This window comes from Zonotrichia leucophrys, chromosome Z (genome assembly GCF_028769735.1).
Source record: "Zonotrichia leucophrys gambelii isolate GWCS_2022_RI chromosome Z, RI_Zleu_2.0, whole genome shotgun sequence".
NCBI classification, from domain to species: Eukaryota; Metazoa; Chordata; class Aves; order Passeriformes; family Passerellidae; genus Zonotrichia; species Zonotrichia leucophrys.
Genome location: NC_088200.1, coordinates 24,235,396 through 24,254,017, shown reverse-complemented (window position 1 = coordinate 24,254,017; position 18,622 = coordinate 24,235,396). Strand labels below are relative to the sequence as shown.

Sequence of the window (18,622 nt, the reverse complement as noted above, 5' to 3'; positions counted from 1 at the left end):
AGTGAAATGAAAGTTTTTTATTGTATGTTCACGATATGGGATAAGGGGTGGAGTGTCGTGGGGTGACAGCCTTCAGCCTTTATCCCAATATCGTGTGTTGTGTCTGGCAGCTGTGCCTTCCCCCCCTCCCCCCCCGGCCGTCTTGCTGTGGCCGGATGGGGAGGGGGGGGGGGGGGGGGGTGTGCCCAGGCACTTTTGGGCTTTTGCTGCTTGGCTTGGCTAGCCGCTTGCTTGCTTGCTTGCTTGCTTTCTCCTTTTTTTTTTGCGCTGTTTTTTTTTTTTTTCCCTTTTTTCCCTTTTCTTTTGTTCCCTCTTTCTTACCCTCCCCTGAAGATACTGGACCGGCTCCGGATCTGGCCTGAGAGCTCCAGGACACCCGAAGCCTGCGACAGAAGCTCGGCGCCCTCACAACACAGTCTGGTCCCTTTTCTTTTCTTGTGTTGGGGAGTGTTCTTTTTGTTACTTGTAAATAAATAGGTTTTGTTTTCCACTTTGCTCCTCCGAGGAATTCCTTCCCGAACCCGGTGTTGGGGGAGAGGTGGTTGGAGGTTTGTTCTGTTTTGGGGGGGGCTCCCTTTTGGAGATTTCCCCCTAATTTGTCCTAAACCAGGACAACAAATTATGGCATTAATGAGTAAAATGCCTTAAATAGATTTCTTCTGTTTTGATACACAGAAATGCTGAGGCATAACAGAATCCTCAGAAGACTATTCTGTTAATAAATGTCTACGAAATATGTTTTGTATCAGAGAAAGTTCTATACTCTTACACCCTTTAGGCCCAGTTTTTGTTTTTGTCTACCATATCCCTGCAATCTTTTTCTGAAGTGTATTCCTACACAAACTTTACCTTCTAGGTGCAAACTCCACTCCTGATACCTATTTCCTATGACAGCTGATGCTAATCTTTCCTTTCACCCTCCAGTGACGTGTCCCTCCTAGATCCAGCCTCACCAAAGCTCTTTTTTCCCTCCCTTACCTTTAGTTTCCTGTTCACTCAAATCAGACAAGTTTCCTCACACACAGACAAGCATCAAGAAGGAACACAAAGAGACTGCTAAACAGAAGGCACAGCCCTATTTGTTCAGAGCAGGAAGAAAACAGACTCTATAAGAAAAACTCTTCAGTGCAGGTTTGGGGAGAACACACCAAGAGTTGCCATTGTTGAAAAAGCTGCATAATACCTATTTTTAAAGAATGTCACTTATCCAGAGTTGCCAATGAACAAAGATAAATAATTCTTCTGCAAAAGGTTCTGTAGTTCAAGGTAGTGAAGACTTCTGCAGAGATGGTGGAGTATAATCTCTAACAGGAAGGCTACATTCCTGCCCTTTCTAAAATGTGAGTGTTTATGAATTTCAGAGACAAGGTTGCATTGCAAGAGCTTACGCATTTGAACACCAGCAAAATTACATTTTTTGGAAGTTGTCTCACTGGCTCTATTTGGAGCTTCTGTTTCAAAGTTACATACAGAGACTAAACTGAAAACACCTGCCACTGAAAGCAGTGGAAGGAATAAAAGGAGTACGAAGCATCAGCTGACCTTAACAGACAATATTATTGGTCTTGCTGATAACCTCTCCTCTTCCTCTCTCTTTTATATAATTGCACACTAAATCTGGCTGGAAGCCAAAATAAAATATACAAAAGAAGAACATACAGATATTAAAATAAGAAAAATTCCCAGAGTGGGTTGTGTTGATTAGCTGAATTAGCAGAAGATGAAGCTGTGTGCTTACTAGCCAGTCATGTACGGGTAGTGGGAATGCTGCAGCATCCTGTACAACTGAGCAATACTTCATCCACATACCCTCATTTCAGCTGACAATGTCATAATTGTAACTTACAGTACAGCAGCATTCCCATTGCTGGAAATGGCCTGTACAGAAATCAGATGGAATTTCTCTTTTGAAACAAAATTTTTCAGATTCCAGGACAATGGACAAATTACTTTTTCCACGCTTCTCTTTACCATCACAGGCTTTTTCTTTTTTTTTTTTTTTTTTTAAATCAGCAAATCAGCTCACAGCTATTATGTGTGGAGAAACAAGTGTCCACAACAGGGTCAAAAATAACTGCAGTCACTACAACAGTAGCAGTTCCATTGAGTGCCAGAAGCAGCTGCAATACTTACTAGTTATTTCCTTAACCTGTTTTCCCTCCACAGCCAGGTAATATATAACTTTGACCACCACTCACTTCAGATTCTGGTTTAGTGTACACAGCATGAGTATTACCATAGGGAATTAAAATGACCTGGTAACATCCCCTTATCAGTCTTGTTCCATAAGCAGCATATGCGATTTATTTTGTAAAGGAAAGGTGAGGCACCTTTCATTCTGAAACTACAGATAACCCCACCTGAAAAAATTACTGCATAAGAAAGAAGTTCATATCCACAATCATAAAACAGCCATAGAAGCAGCAGCAGGAATTACTCCTCACCTTGATCCTGCTGACAGCTTCCTGAGCCTGCATCATTCTCACATTCTTGGATGGAGTTTTATCAGAAAGGAGTTGAGTTGAACCAAGGTAATTGGCAGCAAAAATTATTCCATCAATTAGGTCTTCAGGATCGCAAGGTCCAGGAACTGTAATACAGGAAAGCCATCACTGAAGACAATCATGGTGAAACACAGCAAAAGCAGAATTGTGACAGCTTGAGTCTGCACCTGATGGCTGCAAATCCTCCTCTGAAATTCTTCAGTTTAGCATGACAAAAAGGCAACCAGCACTTTCAAAGGCACTAAAACATCAAACTATAATAGTATCAAAATTTGTGGTGGGCTGACCCTGCCCACCAAACCCCTTCTATCGCTCCCCTCCTCAGAAGGGCAGGGGAGAGAAAATATAGTGAAAGTCTCATGGGGCAAGACAAGAACAGGGAGAGATCACTCATCAGTTACTGTCATGGGCAAAACAGACTCCACTTGTGGAAATTTGTTTCATCTATTACTGATGAAGACAAAGCAGAATAATGAAAAAATAAAAACAGATGTTACAACACCTTCCCCTATTCCTCCCTTCTTCCTGGATTCACTTTTATTCCCAATTTTCTTTATCTCCTGCACCCAGAAGAACAGGGGGATGGGGGCTGTGTCAGTTCATCCCATGCTGTCTCTGATGCACCTTATTCATCATGGGGAAGAGGCCTCACATCCTTCCTCTGCTCTAGAATGGGATACCTCCTACGGGAGACAATCCTTCAGAACAGACTTGCTCTGGTGTGGACTCCCTATGGCACAACAAGTCCTGCCAACAAGCCTGCTCCAGGTGAGCTTCTCTCTACAATGGGCCACATATCCTGCAGGGAGCCTGCTCCAGCCTGGGATTTCCATGGGGTCATAGCCTGATTTTTTTGAGCATCCACATAATCTGGCATGGGGTCATCTAGGAGCTGCTTGTGGGTATGTGTTCCACTTGGAGCTCCACTGGCTGGAGGGGCACAACTGCCTCACCATGGTATTTCCCATGGGCTGCATGGGAACCTCTGCTCTGGCAGCTGGAGCACCTCCAGTCCTTCCTACTCCACTGATCTTGTCTTCAGACATCCCTCTTTTACACATTCCCAGCCCCTTCTTCTCTGGCTGCAGTTGCTGTAGTGCAGAGTCTCTGCCCCCTTCTTAAATACATTATCCCAGAGGTGCTACTGCTGTCACTGATGGGCTCAGCCTTGGCCAGTGGTGGGTGTGTCTTGGAGCCGGCTGGGGCTGACTCTAGCAGACAGACAGAAAGCTTCCAGCAGTTCTCACTGCATAAGAAAGAAGTGTACCCACCCTTGTACCCACCCCACTAGCAAAGCCTTGCTACACAAACCCAGTACAACATCTCTCTAGCCAAAGCTAGAATTGTTAACCCAGCCTCTTTCTCAATAGCTCATTCTTTTGTGAGTAGCAATCAGCTTGGAGCAAAATAATCTATGATTTTTCACTGTGATAAAGGGACAGACACAGTTACTTAGCTTGCTCCTCATCCATCAAAAACAGCCTTACAATTCTCAAACCAACAGTCACAAGCAGAAACAGGAAAGGTGCAGTTTCATAGCAGCCATCAGCCTCTTTCTTGCTTGTGCATTAACTACAGTTGGTGCAATAGGCAGAAGAATCTCCCCAGAATGCTCTACACATACCACACATCACAATATTTTTATGCTACAGATGCTTAAAAATAGTAAGTGTTAACAAGGATACTGTGGTACTGAGTTAAATAAAAATGTTATTAAATACACAGAGCATGGGCTCTCTTGACGGCAAACCAACACTCAGTCCACAGATCCTTAGAGATCCAACACCCATCAACTTCTGGAAAAGTGGAAAGTGATGAGGTGTAAAGTGTTCATAACCAAGCAATGCAAATCCTTACAAAGCAGCACTTATGATTTGTAAGATTTTTAATGTTTGGCAGCCTTATCTAAAAATTTTATACATTAAAATTTTCCATTTTGACACCACACTAAAACTGTCGTGATCCAAAAGTGAGGCTGATTAACTTAAGAAACTTCCTGTTCTTAAAAGTAAGGGAAAACAATTGTTCCTCAAGACAAGTTACATATAAATCATATTAAAGAATGCTCATGGTAAATATGTTCACATTTTATCACAGAACACTTGTATTTATGTTTGTCTTTTTTTTTACCTCTAAAATCAAGGGGTATCTTGTACTATAAGGTGATGGGGCTTTAAGTTTGAAATTACTAAGAATGCCAATTTTATTCTAATGATAACATAGAGGACTATCAACCTCTCAGAATGAGCATGGGTGACTTTGGCCTCAAGGAAAAGCAAGTCATTACAATGACTGAAACAAAAAAGAAAAATCTGGAGACAAGTATCACACTGAAACTATACACACAGACAGAAGCACACATAAAAATCTTGTGAGCAGGCTTGTCTTCCTTATCATTTTTTTAAATACAAAAATTTATGACTAGCAAATTTAAGATGCTCATTTCCAGTGTGCAGTTTGCTCAGTCAGTATGTATCTTGAAAATTCTCAAAATGAACGGTCATTTGCAAGCACACGACCTAAAGAAATTGAGTTATTTCCTTAGGGAAATTCATGCATTTGGAATTACTACATATTTACACAGAATTCACACACAGCATTCTAAGTGTTACTATTACTCTACACATCAAGGCCTTTTCACCACTTCCACCACTATATTAAAGAAGTGCAAAACTTTTTATAGTACAATTTCTGATCAAAATGAAGGGAAAAACATGGGCAAAGGTAAAAGACTCTAAGAAAGTGCACATTACAAAAAAAGACTCTAAGAAAGTGCACATTACAAAAAAAGTAATGCTCCAATTGCATCAGAGGTGAACACACAGACAGCACTGCTTTTTAGAATACCTCCTCCTTTTATTATCTCTGACAACAAAACTATTACCTCAAAGAAAACATAACATAGGTGCTGGTAAATTTTTCCTTGGACTGCTGGTGCATAAAAATGGAACAACTGTAATTTTAAGGAATTTTGTGCTGGACCAAGCACCAAGAAAAGTTTAGCGTACAATTTATTTTTTTCCTAAGGTGAAGACAATTACTTTTAAAATATAGATCTATGTTCCTATTTATAGAATATATAGTCCCTTGATAGGACTATCAATAGGAGATGAATTTAAATTCTAAGAGAGATCCTTCATTGTTCCAAAATTCTAATTCTAATTCTAATTCTATGAACTAACTGACATTCTGGACAGAGATTCCAAAACAGGCAGCTCATACCCTGAAGACTAAAGCAACAATCAATTTGCAGTCTAAAGAAAATGATCACATTATCAATTAAACATAGTACACTGTAAAGCAATCCAAAGAGTGATGAGGAAGTCCAACTGTATTTCTAAAATTTCATCAAGCACATGGAACAACCACTGTCAATGGAAAAGTAAAAAACACTTCTATTTTCTGCTTCTGTCATAACTGCATGCAACTTGTGCTCCTCCTGCAGAGCAGAAGACAAGAATGAAGACAAAGGATGCAGACTCATACAAAAAGTAACAGTTCATGGGACAGGTAACTTGCTTTTTCACGTTGTTCTGAAAAAACTCACCACCACTGAAACCTTAACTCTGAGATGGCATGCAGTATTGTAAAAAGAGGCAAGTAGCTGTTAAACAAAGCAGATTTTCACTGGCAGGCCTGTCCATAAATCCAGCTGAGATTAGATTGAGTCTGCCAACTGAAATCAATGCCAGATAGAGCACTACAGTCTTCTTGCTTAGTCTAATTTCCTTGTCCACACACATTCTTATGTGTTGTGCAAATACCATAAAGAAAGCAGTGTTTTAAGTGATACTGAGGGAAAAAACCAGCATAACTGATACAGAAACAATGAATGATACACCAAAAAACTAAAAGCTCCATGTTTCTGAATTTCTGAAGGAGCACAGTAGGATTTAGCTCAGGTTCTAAACTAGACACAATCTAAATCAGTACACCCAACCCTAGTAGTTTTCTATTCAGCATATAAAAGTAAAATTTTATGCCTTATAAATATAGGTGGGTTTTCTGATGTGAAAAAAAAACATTTAGAAAGTGTAGAACTATCTTACCTTCAACATACGTTGGAAATGAAGCCAAGCTTTTTCTGGACTGTAATTAAGACAAAAAGGATTTCAAACAGAATACAGCATGCACAAATATGCATTAAAAATTTCTCCGTGCAAAAAACCCAAACTTTAATTAGCCATAGCTATTAGTAAAGACAGAACCACTTATTAACATTTACATTTATTATTTTCAAGATCTAAGCACCTACTATGTAAATTCAATGTATTCCACTTGTGTCTATTTAGTAGACAATACGGCAAGACCAGACTTCACTTACTTGCTGGTCTTCACTAGTGCATTAATTATCCACCAATAGGTGCACTACTTTTAAGAATCAAGAAATATGGAGGAAAGTACATAATACCTCAAAGATACTAGATCTTCCAACTAGAAATAAATGCATACAGAAATATAAAAATTGCACTTTACTGTTATAATTCATGACTGAAACCACCCTTAATAAAATACAGTTATTCATTAGGAATGGTTTTAGATGTATCCTTCACATTAACAGGGCCTACAAAAAGCTTTCTAGATTTTAACAGGTTAGGGAGCAGCCTCCATTCTCTGGGATGACGGGATACACCATGACCTCAGCACCAACTGGCTTACACAGTTTGGAGCACAAAAGCACATTTGGTAGCACCAATTACATAAATAGTGAAGGAATAAATAGAACCTTGACCTGTGCATGTAAATACACACAATAAAGTAATACCATACATCCTATAGGTATTTTCTGTGAAAGACTATGAGACTAACCGTTCAGATATCTGACGGTTACAACTTTCAGTGGGTGAGGTTCACCACTTTGTTTAATTAATAACATAAACCACATACAAAAATTTATCAAACAAAATTGTGTGTGGCACTATATAATTTGTAATGGATATACTGAAATACCCGCTGCTATCATAGGCAGGTAAGTGGATAGTTAATGAATTTATGACTGACTGTACTATCAGTAACTCCTCCAATATCATTCTATTAAAAGAAAATCTATACACATGATCAGAATAATGCATAAAATCTTCAATAATTTTAAGCACCATTCCAGATGAGGTACATAGAAACAGATGCCAAATTATTTTTCTTTGCAGCAGGCAACTTACCAGGAACTAGTGGAAAACTCAGGTAAAACAAGAAAGGTGACAATTATGTAGCAGGTTGACTGACTTAACCCCAAGGAGTATTTTCCTTTGTAAGATATGGAAAATTGATTTAACAAATAATATTTTTAACCAACGATGCATGTATTGCTACAAAACAAAATTTGTGAATTATAAACAAAAGGCATGTGACACAGAAAACTGAGTCTATGCAAGTTTTAAGTTCTTTTCATTCCCTATGAAAATTACTAAGCTGTTTGAGAATCCAAGAATCTTGTCCATCAGGTTCTGCACTAGCATCAATAAAGATGTCAATAATCAATGATCTGCTGCTGCCAACACATTTAAGCTGCTGTGAGAACACTGACATGCCTTTCATATCTGTGGCTCTTTCACCTCCTCAGATGAATGCTCCTACTGGAGCATTCCACCTATCCATATAGACTCCAACAAGTGTTTGCAATAGTTGCTGGTGTAGTGCTAAAGGGGGCATTCAAACACTGGGGTCTGACATGCACAGAGGACAAATCCCCTATAAACGAGAGGCAGCTCACATACATAAATACTTTACAAAGGATATTTCTTTTTAAGCAGTGAAGAATATCTTTGATACAGATTTAGCAGCTGTTCAGCACCCTTAACTAGCAACTTAATTTTCAGGACAGAGTGGTGCAAACCACCATCATGTATATCTTTATTCTCACTCACAAACATAATTTTTCCTGTTCATTACCCAGGTAGAAAGGCATTCTACAAAAACCATTACAAGAGTAAAGTAACAGGTAAAGTTACCAATAGGTGGAAACCTACACCTTTTAATTTTACATAGCCATGAATAATGAAACATCAAGGTCATTAATATTTTATTACTTTCAATAATCTTGTTGCCATCTGCTATTATAAATTTATATTTAATAAAAATGTTTCTCTAAGATCTAAAAATCCAGAATTTATGAGGCTGTTTTATCACTTTTATTCTTGCATTAGAAATACTAAAGTGGGAATTATTCCCTGTCTGAGGGAAACTAATAGCCCAATATATTCTACAGTAAAACCTAGTTTACCACCTCTGTAACTTTGAGTAAGCACATCCTAACAACTGAAATCAACAGTGTTTTGTTTGTTTTCTTTCTTTGGAGAAGTTAGCTGATACCTAAAAATAGCTAAAATAAAGAATACATAGTGATAAAGTCTGTAGCAAAGAATGCTGAAGGCTTTAATAAGCTAACATGGAGCAGAGGAAAACCTAAAGGCATGACCTATAGTTGAAAACTTCAGAATATGAAAAATTATGGGTTTCTTCAGTCTTTTGAAATTTTTCATTATTTTGTAAATGCAAATGCAGAGTGACACAATTACATACATCTTACAAGTTTTTCTATCCCTTGATAATTGCAAAAGTGAAAAGGAACAAATGGATTATCTGTCTATCATTTTAAATCCTCTTACAGTAGATCGGGTTTTTAATTTTGGAAAATAACTCATCCATTGCTACCAGTAACAATATATTTTATTATGGCAGTTTCTAGATTGTTTTCAAGTTTATGAAAAAAAGGCAAATAAACCAAATTTTTGCAGATTTTTCTGTTTACAGAAATTTGGTTTATTTGCCTCTGCTATTCTATCCAAATCCAAATCCTTTTTCAAATTTTTTTTTTTACACTATGACCAGCTCTATTCATGCTCATTTTGTTTTGGTGGAAGTCCTGCAGCCTAAAGCACTACCAGGTAAGGGGAAAAATCCCAAACTATGTAGCTTTATTCTGAGAAGCCTCAAGTCAGGAATTGAATTCTGACTAAGAATCACTTGCAGGCCAGTTTTTACAATGACAATATATTAAGCAGCATAATTTATTATGTAATAATTTAATTTAAGCCCTTTTTCATCTGGCTGACAAATACTCTTTCTTAGTGGACGGAAAAAAGGAAAAGCCTTCTTTGTTTTGTCTCTGCTACAGAGGGGATGTTGGCTGTTTGGTAAATCAGTACCCTGCAGCCTGTGAAACAAATTTTAAAATTTAGTGACAGCTGAACAGAGAGTCAGAAATGCCATGACAAAGAGTCTTCAGTACGTTAGAAATTCACTCAGACAGCTGGGCAAGCAAAAGGTAAAAAAGCATAAAAAAGAAAAAAGAAGAAAACGGATTGCACAGGTACAAGGAGCAAGGAAAATTAAAAGGCATAAGCAGCATGAACCAGACTTGGCCTTTAAAAAGGTTTTACTCTACCTCTTTATTAGTGGAAGCCTCGGCTGTACTGCAGACATCCTGGTGATGCTGTCTGCTTGATGATTCAGCACCACGAGGTGAAGAGGAATCTGGAGATGGAGACTAGACATGGCAAGAAAATCAAAAGTTACTTTGAGTGCCCAATGTAGAAATTATTCTTTCATTTTCTATATCTTATGCTCTGATATTCTAATAAAGAAAAGGTAAAGTTACTTAAGAGTAAGCTGTGATGGGAGAAAAGTGACCTTAAGCAGCACACAGGGATTCAGCTAAAGTTAATTTAGTTGTCAAACTGGGAGAAATGAATGAAAGACTGAAACTTCCCCATAAGCACCCAGGCCCTCAGATATTACTAACATGAAGTGCTAAACTAATCTGATCTGAGCAGAGGAAGGTCACAGCAGTTGCCCATAAGGGTTATTCCATTATCTTAGAAAACAACTTTCATAAACTGTGCAGAGTAATATTGATGTATTCAACTATTTATTAATATATTCAATGACAATTCAGTACCAATGTAATCAAGGACTGGAATTCCTCAATCTAGATACAGTAAAGACTTGGAAAATATTCAACAGTTCATGCTGTCAGCTCAGTACATGCTCTTTAGATCAGATTTCCTCATTCTTCTCCTTTTTCCATAAACAATTCATAGAGAAACTGTCTGTGTGATTGATCAACAAGCATCTTGATAAAGGGGAAGAATGTTCTGGGAAAGGATATTCTAATCCCAGACAATTCCTAATGAATGTTGGTGATGAGAAAAAACTGTAGCAAGGTATCTGAAGTACAGAGTAGGGGCCCTGGGATGAGGGTGTGACACAAGAATACAGAATGTGGAATTAAGGAAGGTGACCAAAATGGAAGAGTACAAAGCTTTAACCCAGCAGGCATTTCTAGAGGCAGATTTTACGGAGCTACCTAGAAAATATATCTGCCCAAGCAAAAATGAAAATCCTCAAAAGGGAAATTTAGCATTTACCTACAGTTGGGTATTCAGCCCAATAGCCCTGGCATTCTACACTCTCCTTTAACACAGGAAGAATGCAGCTCTAGCTGTGCCAGCTCAACAGTTCATCACTGATGGCAAAACAAGTCAAATGCTATTCTTATCTTTTCATAAACAGTATGACATAGCTTTTCTCTGAGCCAATGAAAAGGGATACATATATCATATCAGAAAAGGGATACATTTCCAGTGGTCTGAGCTGGCAGCAGCTCCACCCTCATGCTCTGCATCTACTGCAGCTGAAAAACTGAGTTCCATGAAATACTCTACAAAAAACCCACAAAACCAAACCAGGAACAATAACTAAAAACCGAAACATCTAAGTTTCTCTTAGCCTTCCTTAGATATGAAATGAAACAAAAAAACATAACTCCCTTCTCCACTTACTTCTCTTTACAGACATTCCTCTATCTCAGATAATAACTAAATATTAAAATTATAGTTAACTAATAAATGCTACCAAAGAGTTAAGAAGCAATTCTTTACAGATATCTCCTGTGTTAAAGAGCAGTCCCTGCATCTTCCTGTATTTCGAATCACAACTGCAAGACAGAAAATGATACGGCTGTGAAACAATCCCCAGAAAGCTGGCATGTGATTGCATCATCAGACTGAAAAATTACTTGCCACACAGAGCATGTGAGCAGGGGCTGTGGGAGAGATACAAGCTCCCTTGAGTTGCTGTATAACTACCAGTCAAGAGTGTCACAGTGATGCAACTACACAAATGGCAACTCCTATTTATATAAGGAAGAGTTTTCAAGGTGCTCACATTCTTATTATTATACAGTATTTCTGTATTAGGAATAAATTTAAAAGATGCATTATATTATCTATGCAATAATGGCATCTAGACATTGTATCATTCAAGAGCATTCTTTTAACAAGAAACAAAGAAATCAAGTTAAGCATGGTATGTGTAAGTGCACACACACAAAAGCGCTCTTTACAATGGCTGAAAACTCTCATATTCACATACTGAAGGATAAAGATTAATGATTTCATTTAAACCAGACAATTAGCATTAAGAAACTGCACATCATTTGAAATGTACTAGCAGTTACTCCAGTAGCACTATAAGTGCCTTTACTCAGGTACTTTTATCTGTAAAGTATCAGAACTAAGTAATTACATGGCTTTCCATGCACTTGCTTTGAACGGCTGCTCAAATATGTGTTTTGCGTGAGAAAAACCCCCGAACAACAACAACCAAACAAACCAAGCCAAGAACTAGAACTACCAAATCCAAGTATCAAACATCTTACAAAGTCTGCTGCAAGACAGTGCATGAGAGCTGTCCTTGAAAACATTTGCACAGGAAAGTCCAGTCTTTGAAGAATTAACACTCAGTTCCCTTTGACACCAAAATGTGTTTTTAGAGGTACTGTACAAGGAAAGAATGCAGTCACAGCAATAACAAGAAATATTTTGATGGATCATAGTGGATAGATAATTTGCACACCTGCTCTAAACAAAGGCTTAAAAAAAAGGCTTAGCAACTGTTTTACTGCCATTTGTTATTAACAAAACAAGTTTTAGAAGCCTAACGAAGTTGTTATTAGAACAAACACAGTAAGGTCACATGATGCACACTTATTAGGCACAGAGATCTATCAATGGAATTAGATTTTTTTTACATGCAGCAATAAAAACGTGATAGCTATCCCTTTTTCCCCTGAATTTCTACTTACATTTTTCTTACGATACTCAACCTGGTACATCCAAAAATTCTCCATCTCCGTTTTGGAGTTGTTCGATTCTAACTAACATGCAACCACTCCACCTGAGAAACCTCCCTTGCTCTTGTGCAGAGGGATTTAGTTACGGAACTTGTGAAAGGAGAGGATTGTGTTGCATCGAACCTCTCCAGGTCAATCAGCTGTTTCCTATACAGCTCATGAAGAGACATGTAACTGACACTGAAACAGTGGAACTTATAAAAGCAGTGTTGTTTTATGTGCTTTTAGCAGCAGATCGTTTGAAGAGAGCACAGCTTGCCAGTCACATAGGCTAGGATAGAGGGGATGAAATCATAGAATCATACAGTCATAGAATCTTTTATATTGGAAGAGATCTTAAAGATTATCTAAATTTTACTGCCCCTGCCACAGACAGGGAGACTTTCCAACACGCTGGGTTGCACAAAGCCCCAGGCAGCCTGGCCTTGAACACTTCCAGGGATGTGGCATCTGGATAAACTGTACCAGTGCCTCACCACCCACACACTAAAGAATTTTTCATGGTATCTAATCTAAACCTACTTTGTCAATTTGAAGTGGTTCTCCCTTGTCCGATCGCTACATGCCCTTGGTAAGAAGTTTTTCACTGACCAGCATCCCTAAGTCCTTACCTGCAGAGTTGCTCTCAATGAATTCTTCCAGTTTGTGTTTGGGACTGCCCTGGCCCATGCGCAGGACCTTGCACTTGGCCTTGCTGAATTTCATGAGGCTCTCACAGGTCAGGTCTGCCTCTCAAGCCTACCCACATCCCTCTGGATGGCAACCCTTCCCTCCAGTGTGCTGACCAAACCACTCAGCTTGGTGTTGGCAAACTTGCCAAGGGTGGACTCAATCCCACCATCCATGCTGCTCACAAAGTTAAACAGCATTAGTCATTTTTGTTTTGAAAAAGATGGTTTATTCAGAGCATTTTTATAGTACCGTATGTGTGGATGAGTCAACAAATGCTTCATAAATTTAAGATTCACTTAAACAACAGGACATTACTTATTTGTCACTAATGTCTACCTACAGGTATTATGGTACAGGTATGGCAAAGTCTCCTTGTACATTAGCTCAGGAAACAATCGGATAAAGTGAGAGTTTAATTTTTTTAAATTTTTATTTTAGAGATAGTGCTCTGAAAAGAACCCATAAACATTAGGAAAAGGTCAAAGCACTATGGAATCTTCAGGTCCCATACACAAGTATAGTCAGATGCATTCTATCATAAGAACTGCCTTTATCAGGACAACTATGGCAGTAAATCTCCCAGGTTTTAGGCCAACTATGTGACAGCAGTGTCCTCTGTCATTTGTACAGCTCAAATTCCGTTCACTAAAATATAGACTGAGACCATAGGTTTTAGTAGCCATAAATATCTGTAAAGAATGAAGCTAAAAGCTAATGATTATTAGTTGTCTTTGTTGAAAATTTGTTTTAAGTACAGTGCTAAAAATGGTGGGCTTGATAAAAATGATACCAACTTAGCACTTCAAGCATACCTGCAAAATGTGGCACAATCTATGCAATTCAATTTATAATTCTGACCCGGGGATTTAACTTTGTACTGTAGTTCTGGTATAACTGCCTCTGCACATACCCCATGCACTTACTCATCAGTTTGCTGTGTGGTCCAGGACCTGCCCCCTATCAGTCTCTGCATACAAGACAGGAAAGATGACCTGAGACAAGGTTACTGGCTGAACCGCTCCTTCAGAACAACACATCTGATTAACTATTATGGGACCTCTCAGTGGAAGAATTTCAGGCAGCCTAAAGAGATTCCTCAAAAGGCTCCTCCTGCTCCCAAGACAACTGATAAGCACCATTTGTCATTTTAACTACCAGCCTGGGTAGTTAGCATCTGAACTGAGGGGCTCTGACAACAGGCAACTGTGGGTCAGGACTTGGATCACACAGCTGACTCAAGCAGTTGCTGCCACAGAAATGACCAATTTGCTTATGGGTAAGACACTTGCTGGTAATCATGAGAAATTATTCTCAAACCTGCCTATGCAGATAACATCACGTACTACAGTCTTATTACACATTTAATGAAGGAGATGTTTTGTATGTAGCTTAAGGTAAGCCATAGCAATAGATCAGATCAACAGATCGCTGGAGCGATGACACAGGATCACACCATCAAATGCAGTTTGGGAAGTCTTGGTTTGTGGAATTTTCCCTTATCCAGGTGATGATGTCCTGCAAAGGCAGAGTCTCCTGTCACTTACCATCATCTGGGCAATGAAAAACAATCCCATTTGGGAGATCAAACTCAGTGATGGCTGCTTCTCTGGGTATAGACTTCCTTAGCCATAGTTTCACTTCAACTTCCCATGCAGTTTTATGTGTCAGTCTGAAAAAAAATGACTGTGGATTTTTCCTGCGTGTTCAGAAGATTTTAACTATAGCAAGGGGTGTTTTTAGTTTTCAACAGCACAGAAAAATCAAGTTAGTTTCATCTTTCAATAATTTAAAAATGTAATCAAACAAAACAATATTCAAGGGTTCTCACCATAATTTAAAAGCCAGTAATTCATCTGGCAGTGTTTGCCTTCACGCAGACTAATTGCTAAATTTAAGCTTTCTTCTGTGTGATTGATAATGCTCTGTGTTTAACTTTGCTTTGGTTCTTTACTGATTTTTGGTTGCGGCATTTGGGGCTTTTTTCCCTGCATAAACTTAAGTCTGGGTCTCTCATAAATGATGGAAAGGTGACCTATAGTTTGAGCACCCAACCAACAGTTTTAAAAGACCTACTCAGAAAAAAACTCAACAATATACTGTCAATAAAAATTCATCTTCATTTCAGTTCTTTCCTTTCTCTCTTTTTTCCCCTTAGTTCATTTATTACTGAAGCCTGCTTAATTATTTAAAAGACTTCTCCATTGCCTTTTAATAATACATTACTACTGCTGTGAAAGAAGTGAAGCCAATTCATCTCCATGAAAACACAGAGGTATCAAAATTGAGAAAATCCTGCAAATGAGAATGCAAGAATTAAAATAAAATTTACATAACCAAAAACAACAGAGAAGCAAAACAATGCAGCTCAGTTCTGTTCTACCTGGCAGACTCGTCTTCAGCTCTGAATTTCTACTTCACAAATCTAAACAACCCACATACGTGATTTTACTTTGTATTAGGGTTTATTCTAACATCCCACCACCTCAAATGTCTGCAGAGGAACAGAGATTATAAACACCAGTGACAGGGTTTTGCTTACAAAACCAAAGTCTTGTCAGAAACAAATCATGTCCTGGACATCAACAAAACTTGGTTTTCAGACCTATTACCCCATCGATAACTGAACAGAGCTCAGAAAAAAGTCATGGTAATTGTTCCTCAAATGGACGATTTCTACCTCCAAGCCACTGTTTTCTTCTGATTATGGCAGAGTTGAAGCAGTCAGCCTGCTTCCACTCTAATTCACAGCTCAAAAAATGCTGCTTGACTTTTTGAGCCTTTCAGTGCTTTTCTCAATACGTTTTTGTGCTTCCCCAACTAAGTAAGCAACTCTTCTCAAAGCTCTGCAACAAAGATACTCTCCTCCCCATATACTTTAAATACCAGAATATTTAATCATATTTTGAATTATCTACTACACAAAACTGTAATTCTTTCCACTTGAACATGTGGATGAACATTTATCCTCAAGTCCAGATCCATGGTCTGGATTTCTATTTAGACTTTGAAACACCACAATTTCTGCAGTTAGCTAGGCACATTCACAGCAGGTTTCCAGGGGAGAATCTGACAAGAATGGTGAGCAAGACCTTGTCCAGCCTGGAAAAGAGAAGGCAGGCCTTCTGTGAGCTAACTGCAGCCTTCCAGTGCCCAAAGGGTGCCTAAATGAAAGCTGGAGAGAGATTGCATGAAAGAGCATGTAGCGACAGGGCAAAGGGGAATGGCTTTAAACTGAAAGAGAGCAGGTAGAGATTAGATACTAGGAAAAAATTCTTTTCTGTGAAGATGGTAAGGCACTGGAACAGGTTGCCCACAGAAGATGGGGCTTCTTCATCCCTGGAAGTGTTCAAGGCCAGCCTGGATGGGGCTGTGAACAACCTGGTCTAGTGGGAGGTTGGAACTAGATGATCTTTAAGATCCCTTCCAAAAGAAACTATCCTATGATTTCATGATTTTTTGAGTGAACAAAATCTCTCAATTTCACATTCATAAAACGCAATCTTGTTCCACAAGAATCAACAATGCAGTTCCACAGCCTTTTCCATCATGGGTCCGTTTCCTGATGCCACACTTCTTGCAGCTGTGCAGCTCTAACTGCTATTGTATTTGAAACAGAGGTCTTCATATCCAAATGATGGTCTGCTTTGGTTTAAAAGGTTTCTGATAAACAGACTTTGGAAATATATGCCAATTGTACAGTTGTCATTTGTGTGGCAAATGTTAAAAAATACTCTTGCTGTCTTTATTCAAAAGACACTGAGTATTTTTCAGCTTTTATCAAATACACAAGTACACCTTCCCCACAAACTCACTGTCCAGACCACCTCTGATTCAAGTGAAAGCGTGTATCATTAAACCAAGGTGCACAAGGTACACGGCAGCTAATATTCTCCATTGTTAAATATTAAACAGGTATCTCTTTAAATTATTTATTTATTTACAGAAGTCCACTCCCTGCCTCCTACACCACAGGACTACCAGAGTCTATCACAGCAGAATTGTCCACGGGGAGTTAGCAATTTACTTTTCTCATACACCTTACCAAACACTTCTTTTTAGAAGAAATATCCAGGAATGACTGATAATCCTGGTAGATTAACTTGTGAATAAAACTGGAATCAGTACACACATATACAGTGATCTGAAGCCTTCTTGCTGTCTCAGTCATTGCATGTCAGTCCCAAACTATACCTAACTGCAGGCTAGCTAAATACCTCTAAATTGTTAACTTCTTAAAACAGTCTCTGGACACTTCTAAATGGCATCCTACCAAACATTCCACCGTGAATGTATTACCCAAATGCTTAGCACTGGGGAGTAATAGCCACTTTCTTGGGAAAAAAAGCAAAGGAGGCTGTTGTATTTAATGAGCCTCAACCACAAATCATTCTTCTTGCTTCACTGGTCTCCAGTGGACAGCTTCTAGGTAAATAAAAAGTGACTGTTGTTTGTGTCTAAAGAAGTCTTATGAGTTTCAGTATCACAGTATTTATTAAGAAGGCAATATTATTAGAAATATTTTCAGGTAAGTTCTGTCTCTGAAAGAAAATTGTTTAACACAATTTGAGGACAGTTTTCAAAGTAGACCTGCAAAATAACTGAAGGCAAAAAAGAACCCAATTTGCATTATTTATCTGTAGCAATTTGATACTTCTAGGGCAAGAAAATGGTGTCTGCTTGAAGGTAAAAACACTCACATTTCCAGGTCAATACTATAAATCAGACTGAAAAACATCTCTGGCATATACTAGTTACACTGAAAAGCCCTCATCTGAGATTCTGCTTTTTTCTTGATGGGGACAGAAGAACAATTTACAGTTATATGAATGGGCTCCAACTACATTTTTATTATATTGACCACTTATGGTCACTTAGTCAACACAAGCTGGTTTTGCCCAATTTACAGCTAAGCAATTCTAGGAACGCTGCCTTAAGAAAAGCAGACACTTTTTGAGTTGCCATCTAAATTAAAGAATCCAGTAAAACAAATATATATCTCTTCTTCAGAGAAAAACTCAGCCCCAAGTCCCTTCTCCAAGTCTGCTCATCAATCTGCTATAGATTTTCTAAATGATTTGTGCCATTTACTTCTTCCTTCCAAGAACACAGACGCTTTGTACATCTACAACCAGCATTTCTCTCTTTGATGAGCTATAATAACTGCCATTATAAATCACTGTTTTGATTTCAGCCAGCCCTGAAAATTTCAGTCAGGTTCTTATCCGACTTGGTGCAAAAAGATATTGAATGAGGAATCTAATTTTTTGTGCAAAATGGGAACCTCTTTGTATTTCAATACCTAATGCATGCAGAG

The 18,622-nt window shown here is 38.5% G+C and overlaps 1 protein-coding gene across 2 annotated transcripts in view; it reads right to left on the bottom strand.

Annotated features, from left to right (window-relative positions):
- APBA1 (amyloid beta precursor protein binding family A member 1) overlaps positions 1-18,622 on the bottom strand; it is an 88,201-nt gene that overhangs the window by 28,454 nt on the left and 41,125 nt on the right. For both annotated transcript variants that reach the window (XM_064736742.1, XM_064736743.1), the window contains exons 3-5: positions 9,889-9,990; positions 6,554-6,593; positions 2,445-2,590 (exon numbers count right to left, since the gene is read on the bottom strand). In XM_064736742.1, coding sequence (XP_064592812.1) covers positions 2,445-2,590; positions 6,554-6,593; positions 9,889-9,990 — 288 coding nt within the window. The remainder of the gene's footprint in view (positions 1-2,444; positions 2,591-6,553; positions 6,594-9,888; positions 9,991-18,622) is intronic.